This window comes from Tiliqua scincoides, chromosome 7 (genome assembly GCF_035046505.1).
Source record: "Tiliqua scincoides isolate rTilSci1 chromosome 7, rTilSci1.hap2, whole genome shotgun sequence".
In the NCBI taxonomy this organism is placed as follows: domain Eukaryota; kingdom Metazoa; phylum Chordata; class Lepidosauria; order Squamata; family Scincidae; genus Tiliqua; species Tiliqua scincoides.
In genome coordinates, this window is record NC_089827.1 from 53,562,093 (window position 1) to 53,574,263 (window position 12,171).

At 44.6% G+C, this 12,171-nt stretch overlaps 1 protein-coding gene across 1 annotated transcript; it reads left to right on the forward strand.

Moving 5' to 3' along the window:
- The first annotated feature begins 509 nt into the window (after window positions 1-509).
- HMOX1 (heme oxygenase 1) lies at window positions 510-10,536 on the forward strand. The gene is made up of 5 exons (XM_066633570.1): window positions 510-749; window positions 985-1,105; window positions 6,537-7,028; window positions 8,311-8,416; window positions 9,893-10,536. The coding sequence occupies exons 1-5, from the start codon at window positions 730-732 to the stop codon at window positions 10,021-10,023; spliced, it is 870 nt and encodes a 289-aa protein (XP_066489667.1). The 5' UTR covers window positions 510-729; the 3' UTR covers window positions 10,024-10,536.
- The last annotated feature ends 1,635 nt before the right edge of the window (window positions 10,537-12,171 follow it).

The following is a 12,171-nucleotide window of genomic DNA, read 5'->3' on the forward strand; positions in this document are numbered from 1 at the left end:
TTACAAATAAAAAAACTGGGGCTGTGGTAACTTTTTATAAATAATACTGAAGCAATAATATACTGTATCTGTCTACCTCCTAGGGTTGAAACTGCACTGGACCCAGTCATACTTTATGTCAAAGTAAACACATTTAGCATCAGTGTGTTTTAAAGAGGGGGGAGGTAATAGTTTTAAGAAATGCCAGATATAGCAATAAACTCCATTGTGGTTTTCTCATATCCCTCATATCTCACATCCTCACAATGGAAACTACAGCATATGCTTACTAGAATTTATGAATCCTCCTAATATTCCATATGCACATCAGTTGGGATTGCAAGGGAGACAAGGAGTTAATCAACCTGGGCAAAGTGCCCAAGATTCTTTAAACAGAAGTCTCTCTGGATAGCCTGTTGTTGTGCTTAGTTGTCAGGATGCATCATGTGACTTTCTTTAGCTTCCCAATGGAGGAAGAGGGCAGGGCTTGAGCTTTCCCAGTGAGAAAAAAAAAAAGAGAGAGAGAGAGAGCATGTTGCAATGTAATGAGAGCTGTACACAGAGGTCAGATGCTTTCTGGGCTGGCCATGTGATCTGGTGATAAAAGTATAAAGGAAGATGCAGGAGAAGGACTGTCTAACTCAGAAGGTTCTCAGGCTCTGGAGAGAAGGGAACAAGCGGCCCAAAGCGAGACAGAAGGACTAACCATTTCAGAAGAACAAAAGAGGCAAGGCCACTGAAGGAAGAGCCATGGCACAGCTCTCTGAAGGGTGAGTTTGGAGACAACTGTTCAGAAGAATGTCAGTTTCATTCTGGGGATGGGAGCTTGGAGTCTGAATTCCTGAAGAAGGAGGGGGTGGTCTCTGCAGGCAGGGTGCTGATTTTTCCCCTCTTCCCTGGCATCTTCTTTCCTTCCATTGCTTGCTGTAGAGACACTTGTACGTAAAAGTTCTCCTGGTAAGATGCTACTGGTGTGAATGCCAATGTTATTCATCTTCTCTTCAGGATGCATCGAGACCTGTCTGAAGCCCTGAAGGAATGCACCAAAGACGTGCATGAACAGGCAGAGAACACGGAGTTCATGAAGAGCTTCCAAAGGGGGCAGGTGTCGCTTCGTGAATTTAAGGTATCCGAGTCCTGATGTGGGGTGGAGGGGTTCGGATTGGTGGTGTAAACCAGGGTAGTAGTGCTGGACAGCAATACTAGTTTAACAGTAAGGAACCGGTGTTAACATACATGAATACAGGATCCTGAAAGAGAGCCTTGAACTTCTGTTTTTGAACTTCCAGTCTGAATGTATACAACTAACAATTCCAAGTGTGCTTAAAATGGGGCTTATTTTCAAGTCTTAAGACTGCAGCCTTAATCTCAGCATTGACTGGCTCACATAGTACCCAATATTTGTGATCCAGTGCACACGTCTGATCCAAAGGAAGCATACTTCTACATACTTGTAAGAGAAATCTGCTAGAATTTAGAACTAATTAGTCTATAAAGATGTAAATCTAAAAGACCAAGGATAGGAAAGAATAAGTTAGGAAGGGTTATGAATGCATAGTCCATACTAATAATGAAAATAAGCAGGTAATCAGTGGTGTCACTGGGTGATGCTGGCCGCACTGGGTGACATGCATGGGGGGATGACACCACTGCTGGTTAAAAATTTTTAAATCTTAATATTTTTGAATAACACCATCATGTTATTTATCATTCGATGTGTAATTTCATGCATGATGCATTTAAGGGCAAAATCCTAACCCACTCTGGAGCAGGCAAACCAGGAGGCTTGCACTGCATCCAACGCGGGATTGCAGCGAGCAGTGGCTCAGCCACGGGCAAGGGGAAGCTCTTCCCCTTATCCATGGGTAAGGGCTGTGTGCCCCTATGGGTCTTCTCAGACCTGCGCCACCTCCAGAGGTGGCACAAGTCCAAGGAGAGCGGAGCGGCTTGAAGCTGGTCTGCTCGCCCTGAGGAGGGGGGTTTCCACGCCCGGCTCCCCACGCACCTGTCCCTGGGCCCGCCCTCCCCCTGCCCAGTAACGCCCCTTCCCCACGCCGCCCACGCCTACCTTTGCCGCTTATGTCGGTGCGCTCACGCCAACACAAGCGGCAGCATGGGAGCCGCAGCGGAGGCCTCTGCCTCCGTCCGTGCGTCGGCGCATCTGAATGCGCCGACGCAGCTCCCGCCTAAGGAGGTGTAAACGTGCTTTACGGCACATTTGCAACCCTCCAGGGCCACCTATACTGGCATAACTGCCAGTTAGGATTGTGCCCTAAACCAACTGTGTTGCAATATCTCTATTCTATCAAAAGTAATAGCCAAAAAACCAGTGGGGTGGGGCAATGGTGCATTAACACACCCAACACCTGGGGCGTTGTCCCACCCACTGCTTGTAAGAATGTCCATCTTGGGATTCATGCACTGGCCTCCCACACCAGGTGATGCAAATTCTAGTGACCCTAGAGATCAGAAAAGCCTTCCTATCAGATCTGTTACTGCTAGTTAAGTGCCACAGACTTTGATGCTAAAGGGCCATTTCACACATACCAACAAAGCTGGGTTTGCCAACAAGGGTGCACTCAGCAAGAAGCTGCAGCCAAGCCTACCTCGCTAACAAATGTACATGTACAAGATACATTTGAAAACCTATTTGTCGCATTCATATGCTAAGTTTCTTTGTTTAAGTGCCTGCTTAGACACTCTTAGGATCTATGCCTGCAATGGTAATGTGTGAAGGAATCCTTAATATCTTACTCTCTGTTCTGGAAAATTGGGACTGCATTCTGTTCCTGGCAAGAGGGATGGGCACAATTCCCTGCTTTTTGTTTTTTACATTTGAGCTATATGGGCCACAGGTGCTAGCTAATTAAATAAATGCAACTTAGCTCAGCACACTGTCATTCTAGTATAGCCAGTTGTCAGTCCTCATTAGACAGTATGCCTGAATACATAACAGGGTGTCAGTAAGAGGGAACTGGGTTGAACAAAGTCAACAGGAAAGAACTGAGACTATTGTAGCAGAGAAGATATTCTTGAGAGACTTGCTTTGGTGACCAATCTATTAGCAAGCAAAAACACATTTTAATATTACCTAGAGACTTCTGGTCTGTGTTGATGAGCTGCTTTCCAAGTAACTAGCCCAACTGGGCAGGAGAGAAAAGCACAAAGAGTAATTTATTACTCCTGAAGAGTAATAGGTTGTTGACATCCTTCAGTCTCGGAAGACTATGGTGTCACGCTCTGAATGGTGGTTCTGGAACAGAGTGTCCTCTCCAGTCCGCGAAGCCTGGGTGAAGTAGGTATGGAGGATAGGCTGTTACCCATGCAGCAAATCCCCCCTCTCCACGTCGCTGAAATGGTCCATTTCAGAGTAATATATGATACAATAATCTATCGATCCCTAAAGCAATGTAGAAGCAGTGTGCAAAAAGAAAAAGTTTCACATACATAAAACCAATACAAACTGTCAGTATGAAAAGATTAGATCAGCCAATCTCAAAGGCTCCTTGGGAAAGAGAGGCCTTTGATACCTTTGATAGGGCCACAGAAACCTCCTAGAGTGGGCATTCCAAAGCACAGGAGCCACAACAAAGACAACCTTAGCTCTTGTGGAGACCTCCATGTGCATCTAACCTCCATGAGCAATGGAATTCAACGCAAGTCACACTTAAAAAACTTAACTGCTGGGACGGTTCAGGCAGGAAGAAGCATTCCCTAAGAACCACTTTGCGAAGAGGCATCACGAAAAAGTATCCTAGGGCCAAATCCTATCCAACTTCCCAGCCGTGGTGTAGCCATGCCAGTGGGGTGTGTGCTGCATCCTGTGGTGGGAGGATAGTTATGGAGGCCTCCACAAGTTAAAGGAACATTTGTTCCCTTGCCTAGGGGCTGCATTGCAGCTGCACCAATGTTGGAAAGTTGGACAGGATTGGGCCCTTAATCAGCAGTGAAAATTGTAGCTATTCTAGAATTTCAACTCAATGGCATTACATGGAACTTCTGTCTATTTCAGTAAAAACTCACTTTCATGAAAGAACACTATGACCTGTGGCCCCATCGATATGTTCTCAAATGGCTGGGCGATATTCCAGGCTACCTTGTATTGTTTACCCACATCTTTCCCAGAATTTCCATCAGTATTTACTATGCACCCAGTTCTGTTTTGCTTTGGCATTGCTATTTGGGACTGATTGTACTGATTAGAGTTTGTAAAATGGCAGCATAGAAACAGTTCGTAGTTCCCCTGTAAAGGAAGCAGCCCACGAGTTTGACGGATTCAGATCTACCGACTTCACTAGCAATGTGCCACGAGTTCAAGTCAAAGAGCGCAAATCGGATTCCTTGATGTTAATACAGATTTAGGGTGCAAATATATGACTGGTCAACCCTGCAACAAATTTCGGTTTCCTGAGAAATGTCACATATCTCCCAGAAAGTCTTTGGCTTCTCTTCAATTCTCAGATGTTTCTTCTGAATTCTGAAATTTGAATTGCACTTTTTTTGAACTTTTAGTGCCAACCCAGAATCATATTTCTGGGTGGTTTAAACAGATTTGATTTGGCCCCAAGATCCTTTAACTCTAAAGGACTGAACCTGTGACTACCTGCATGCCAAGTCTGAGCTATACCACTAAGCTATGGTCTCACTACAAAAAAAAAAAAAAAGGTTCTCAGGTACAAGCCTTAGTGATCTAAGTCACTAAGCCATATTCAAGACCCAAAATTTGCTCTTAGGCTTAAGAAAATCTTATAGCATACAAGTCAGTGGTATCACTAGGGGGGTGCAGGGAGGGTGTGGGCCGCACTGGTTGACTCGCATGGGGAGGAGACACTACTATTGGCTAAAAATTTTAAAATCTTGGTATTTTGGTATTTTTGAATAATACAATCATGTTCTATATAAACTGTGTTGAAATATCTCTATTCTATCAAAAGTTATAGCCAAAAAACCAGTGTGGAAGGGGCAATGGCACGTCACCATGCCCACCGCCTGGAGCATTGTCCCACCCACTGGTACGGGAGGAGGTCCATCATAGGGGTGACCTGCTGGCCTCCCGCACTGGGTGATGCAAACTCTAGTGATGCTGATGATACAAGCAAAATGGGGAAGTGGCCATTCCCTGTCATTCGCACAAGCATCCTTAGTGAACTGAAAAATCCTGATATAAAATAACCACAGAAGGCAAACACCTAGCACTTGGCCTAGTTAGAAAAGAACTATAATTTCTATTGTTTGTTAACAGAAGCTATGACCTTTCCCAGTACAATGTTTCTAAAACATTAACTATATAGCTCATCTTTCTTGCCTGGAATCCAAGTGCAATGAGCAATCGTTTCCCAACTTGAGTAATAGGTAGGCAAAGGTCTAAGTGCAGGATAAGAAGATGTAAGATAAATCAGTTACCTACAGTATGAATTAGTGGTAGTGCACCATACTTGATAAGATTAGGCAGGAACCAAATACTGCCTGTAGTATTTTGCATTTAGCTAGAGCTAAAGGAGTACAGTATGCTAAATTGGTTAGCATCTTCCATTTCTGTGAAGTGATGAACCTGGCTGAATCTAAGACTACAATCCTATCCACACTTTCCTGGGAGTAAGTCTCCTTGAACACCATGGGGCTTACTTCTGAGTAGACATGCATACAATTGTGCAGTAATATATAGAGGTGAGACCTCAGTATCCATTGATTTGCCTCACCACGGATACCAGGGCCCACCTTAAATGCCTTATAACAAGAAAAAAAGCACAAAAATCCTATTTCCTACCTTCGCACTGTTAAATAATTATAATTTCATTCCATTAGATTCCATTATTCACCCCATCTAGTGGCTGATTGCAGTATAGTGTCTATACCAGGGGTGTCCAAAGTTTTTGGCAGGAGGGCCACATTATCTCTCTGGCACCATGTCGGGGGCCGAATTAATTTACATTTCAAATTTGAATAAATTTACATAAATGGATATATTAAAGATGAACTTATATGAATGAATGAAGGTCTTGCAGTAGTTCAAGGCCTATAAAAGGCCTTGCACAAAGCAAGGCTGGCCTTTCCTTTCCTGCTGCTACTGTATCACAGATGTGAAACAACAAGCAATGGAGGGAGCCCTCATCCCACAGCTCACTCGAGAGGCCAAACAGTTGCTCTCATGCTGAGAGCAGTTGCATCGGGCCAGTGTGGGCTCCAACAAATCTCTGGAAGGCCAGAGGCTCATTGGAGGCTAGGGGTTCCCTGAGGGCCACATAGAGAGGCCTTGAGGGCCGCAAGTGGCCCCCGGGCCAGGGTTTGGGCACCCCTGGTCTATACCAATGCATTCTGCGGTGACAATGGATGAGTAAGAAACCTGAAAGTGGGTCTTTAAAGCTGTTTTTCCACTGATTTGGTATCCACTGATTTTTTTTTTTTTAATCCACTGGGGATCCCGAACCCCAGTGGACAACGAGGCGCTAGTTCTCAAATATGTGTAACACATACACAATAGGTATGCTGATTAGCCTGTGCTATTAAAGAGTGGTCTGGAACTAAGCTTTTGTTTTGCTCTCTGTCTTTTCCTCCAGCTCTATCTAGCATCCTTGTACTACATCTACTGTGCTCTGGAAGAAGAGTCTGAGCGGAACAAAGACAACCCAGTTTACGCCCCTGTACACTTCCCAGCCGAGCTGTACCGCACGGCTGCTCTAGAGCAAGACTTGCAGTACTTCTATGGCCCTTCCTGGAGGGAGGATATTCGCTGTCACGAGGCAACTCAGAACTACGTGAACAGGCTGCATCACGTGGGCCAATATGAACCTGAGCTCCTGGTGGCCCACGCGTACACGCGGTACCTGGGAGATCTGTCTGGAGGCCAGATTCTGAAGAAAATTGCACAGAAATCTCTCCATCTGCCCAGTACTGGAGAAGGACTGGCATTCTTCAATTTCCCTGGAGTCACCAATATTAGCAAGTTCAAGCAGCTTTATCGGGCTAGGATGAACAGCATCCCCATGGACAGTGCTACAGAGGAGAGAATCCTCCAAGAGGCCAGGAAATCGTTCCTGCTCAATATAGAAGTGAGTAACTGGCCAGTTGCAGCTTTGCAGTATGCAGTAACTCCCTTGGGAAGTCCTGTTGACAATCCTAGGAGATCAAGAAGATCCATAAGAGCTGAACTGAGCTTCTCCCACTTGAAATGATTCTTGTATGCTGAAATTGACAAAACAATGCCTAAGGTTTCTGTTTCACAGAATACTTCCTCAGGCTGCCTGCTAAATTGGGAAAGAGAAAAGAAAATATATTCCTGGTGGGGGTGGTCATGATAGTGAGCTCGGTTTGCAGTATGTTCAAGGTTTAGCCCATTTTTGCCTGGCCCACATGCGTACACAAAGGTGTACACATTTGGTCCCTGTTGCGTATATGCAACTTTGGGCAGTAATGGCTTAAGATGAATATCCCCACCCCAATGCAGGCATCTGTGTTAGTCTATATATTGGGGGGGGACGGGACAGAAACAGTATTGTTAACGCCTCCAGTTATGACACTATTCCAGTCTTTAGTAATTAAACTCTCTTTGCAGACTAATTAGGTTAGGCTGCAGTCCTAACCACACTTTCCTGAGAGTAAGCCCCATTGAAGAAAACAGAACTTACTTCTGAGTAGACCTGGTTAGGATTGTGCCCTTGTCAAATCGGAAGTATCACAAATTTCACTAAGGAATGCAGGAACAAAGTAATGACCAACTCCGAAAACAAAATCTAGCAGTTATTTGAGTCTGCCTGAACTGTTGTTCCTTGAGATTTATTGTCTGTCCATAATCTGCAAGGTTTCCATTTAGCGTTTTAACTTGGTCTGTCTAATCTCTCTGCATGTTTTTAACTTGAATCTGGTCTTTTCTTCTCCCTTTTCGAGCTACATTCATTTCAAGCCCACATCCACATGTTGCAGTGGGCAATTTTAAATTAAATAAATATCCAATTAATTGAGAACCCATTACCTTCCCTTTTCTAAAGGAAGTTGCAATTCCACTGTTAACATAAGTTGCATCTGAGGGGGTGAGTTGAAACCTCCTTTCTCCTAATTGATGGTGCAATACTTGCTTCTTCCAAACCCTGCTCTGCCAACATGCAGACACGCTCAAGTATACACTGTCTGTATACAGTGTCTGTGTACAGTGGCAAATTTGCAGCAAGATGCCTCAAATTCATAATGTATACTAGATGCTTATGTTCCTATATGAAGATGACTGGGGCCCAAGATCAGAGGTCCTTCTTGTTTGTTAGAAGATTTCTTGAAAAGTCGTTGTAGAGTCAATGAAAAGAAGATAACACTTCTCAAAACTGTGATCCATTTAATCAGGTGTTTGAGGAGCTGCAGAGGCTGGTGAGTCAGAAGCAGCCAATGGAGAATAGCTACTTTGCGCAACCAAAACCAGAGCTTCGCACAAGAGGAAACAAAATGCACAGTAAGAGCTTCTTAAAATGTTTTCTTGAGAGTCACAGCTATTCCTGCAATTACACTGCGTTCTTTTGGTATTTCCCTTGAATCTTCTACATAGTGGAAAGGAAAGCGATACCTCATTTCCCCTGGCACTTGTAACTTATAGTTGCCTTTTGTTGACTAACACAATGGGTACGAGCTGCATGAGTGAAGCAGCCAGTGTGTGGCTTGAGATCAAGCCACACTTTACATTAAGGGATTCTGGGTGAGAAACCTTCTCCTCGAAGTCCTGATTTGGATTGGGTTACTATTCCTGTTTTACAACAGGGACTTCTTGCTTTAAGCCAGCCTTTCCAAGGTTCTTGTAATGTGTAAGATGAAACTAAGCATACCTCTCCAATGCAAAACCCAGACTGCTCTGTCATCATTTTAACGACCACATCCTCCGCACAAAACACCCGGTGGTGAAGATGCTGAGGATTCTGCAATAGAGATCCCAGCTCTTCTTTATACAGAACTACAGACATGATTGCAGACATGGAAAGATTTAAAAACTGGTTTAAAATAAAAATATAGACCAAAATATATACCATGTTACTATGATCTATACGTGATGTGTGGTTAAATTCTCCTCAGCACTGGATTACACAAGTGACCAAGGGCCAAATCCTACCCAGCTTTCCAGCACAGGGCAGAGTGCCCTGCATCCTGCGGTGGAGGGGGGGAGGGAGTAGTCATGGAGGCCACCTCAAGGTAAGGGAACAAATGTTCCCTTACCTCTGGCTGCATTGCAGCTGCATCAGCCTTGAAAAGTTGGATAGAACTGCGCCCCAAGAGACCCTGGATGGAGAGCTTATCTAGCAGTAGTCTGCCCATCCGTAAAGGTTCCCCTGAGACAACCATGTACAGTAAAACCTTAGCACAGCCATTTTCAACCACTGTGCAATGGCACACCGGTGTGCCACAAATGGTCCCCAGGTGTGCTGTGGGAAATAGAGAGAAGGTCATTTATTAGTAGGGCCATTTGGGGGTGTGAGCCCCCCCATTGACAGCACAGTGCGCCTTGTCAATTGTCAAAAAACGGATGGTGTGCCTTGACCATTTTAGTGCCTTGCCAGTGTGCCGTGAGATGAAAAAGGTTGAAAATCACTGCCTTAGCACAAAAAAAATGCCACAGTAACTAAGCTATTTATAAGGATGCATCCATACAATCATTCCCACAGTTTGATGCCTTCCATGCTTCAGTATGAAATGTAGCAAAACCAGTAAAGCCACTTGGGTGTTTGACCTCTTAGGGAAGGTTTCTGGCAGCACCCATTTAAGGCTTCTTTCCATGCTGCTGGTGCTAAGGATTGTAGTATTATCTTTTTTGTATCATTTGTCTTGCTCAAAGTGCAGCCGGTGATGCTTTGGATGCGATTGGGAGCGTTACTGACATTCTAGAAACAAAATGTCTTCACTGGGGTTTCCAGCCTGACGAGTTTCATGTCTTTGAATCTAGGTCCAGCTCCCGTAACGGATCGAGCCCAGATGACACACAGCAACATTCTGCCCGGCGCACCACTCCTGCGTTGGACACTTGCCCTCTTCTTCTTAGCGGCAACCATTGCTGTGGGCATGTATGCCATGTGAACAGCCAGGACGTTAAATGGCTTTCAGCACCACCTGCTCTTCCCAAACTAAGAGAGCTTTCTTTTGTGGAAGAAGACCTGCTTGGATGCCCCAGCCTGGGTGGTCTGAGCTTAGGTGTTCTTGACTTACTAACAAAACAGACAGACAACTTCATAAACCGTTCAAAAGAATTCAAAAGCTTGCACGGGGAACATTTCTCTATAGATCCCGAAATACCATGTCATGGCCTGCCTTTAAACAAGGAGAAAACAACAAAGGCAAAAGACTGAGCGCTTGCCAGCTGAGCTACCCAAGGACCTGCTGGTCCTTTGTCTACTGTTGCTTTGTACTACTCCCTGATGTTGTGTTGCTATTTCTCTTCGTCCTGAGATGCAAGGCTTGCTCAAACGACAGTCTTAAAAATGTATCTATTTTTCTATCTGTTTCTATTTGAAAACCATAAAAACATTTCTTATATTTGTGACATTGCTTTGTAATTTATATACCTAATCATTAAATCTCCCTGAGAGTTGAGTGAACTGTGTACTTCTTGATCTTGATCAGATCTGGGGTGGAGAGCAATGGCATTTTCTTGTTGACTGCATCAGTTGATGCTAAGCAACAAGTGACTCAGTCCTCAAAAAAGATACATTAGTTCAGGGGTGTCCAAACTTTTTGGTAGGTGGGCCACATCATCTCTCTGACACTATATCAGGGGCTGGGGGGGGGAAGAATTAATTTACATTTCAAATTTACATAAATGAATATATTAGAAATGGAACTTATATGAATGAATGAAGGTCTTGCAATAGTTCAAGGCCTATAAAAGGCCTCACACAAAGCAAGACTGGCTTTTCCTTCGCTGCTATTGCTGCATCACAGACATGAAACAGCAAGCAGCAGAGGGAGCCCTCATCCCACAGCTCACATGAGAGGTTGAACAGTCGTCCTCACGCTCAGAGCAGTTGCTTCGGGCCAGTGCAGGCTTCAGCAAGTCTCTGGAGGGCCAGAGGCTCATTGGAGATAATGGGCACCCCATGGGCTGGATTGGGAGTCCCTGAGGGCCGCAAATGGCCCCCAGGCCGGGGTTTGGGCACCCCTGCATTAGCTGATGCTAAGCAAGATTGGTGCTCAGACCTAAAACAAACTTTTGTGACCTTGGGCACAAGATTCTAGTCTTTAATCTCTAAGGACCACACAGCCCAATCCTATGCATGTCTACTCAGAAGTAAGTCCCATTAGAGTCAATGGGGCTTACTCCCAGGAAAGTGTGGATAGTATTGGGCTGACACTTTCTGTCTTTGTAAAATGCAGGTGGTATACCTCCCATCTGTCCTTGGAAAGCTAGGCCTTTCTGAAAACACCTATACAGAATAGTGTGATGGGGAGGAGGGGTGACGTATCATAGTGCCATCTGATCTTAAGAGAGAATGGCCTGAGAACCATAAATGTAATGCCTTTCAGAGTGACCTGGTCCATGCCTATTGATTGGTCCCACTGTACCGTTCGCAATCTTGGCAAGAATTATTTTAACATGGCCTGGGCAGGGTCAAGGAAAACACGTTTTGTTCAAAATACTAACATTCTGGGAATATCTGTGATTACACAAAGAAGAAACATTCAGTGCATTGCCAAGTGCTCCTGTTTGATGCACTAGCTCTAGGGAGCTCATGCATCAAGACTGGAATGTATGTTTATAGATTCACCAGCAATAAATCAGAAAGGTTTCATTTGATACAGGATTAAGCCTGCAATCCAAAGACCTGTTCACATGCATTTATTCTAGTTTAATTAATTGCAAACTAGTGTATTTCTGTGGCCTACTCAGTGCTACCCTGGAGATTGCCAGATCTTCCTCCAGAAATCTTTGCTTCTCCCCATACAACATGCTCTGTCATATGTATGCCCAGGACATTTTCCACTACTATCAGCTTCATGAAATAAGGCCATGAACCAAGTCTTCCACCCAGTTGTGGGTCTCTCTGTCTACCAGCAGCCCACATGCTGAGTTCCCCAAGGAGGGAAAGTTGTCTTGACTGACCTCCTTACTTCTCTTCACCCGTTACACACACATCCCAATACAATCACACAACACACTCAGGGCCCAATCCTATCCAACTTGCCAGAGGTGATACAGTCCTGCCAATAGGGCGTGTGCTGCATACTGCA

Bases quoted from the DNA above. Each gene is read 5' to 3' on its own strand.
- HMOX1 (XM_066633570.1), top strand. From the start codon at position 730: ATGGCACAGCTCTCTGAAGG. The intron at 1,106-6,536 runs GTATCCGAGTCC...CTTTTCCTCCAG, and splicing joins TGTCGCTTCGTGAATTTAAG to CTCTATCTAGCATCCTTGTA. The intron at 8,417-9,892 runs GTAAGAGCTTCT...CTTTGAATCTAG, and splicing joins AAGAGGAAACAAAATGCACA to GTCCAGCTCCCGTAACGGAT.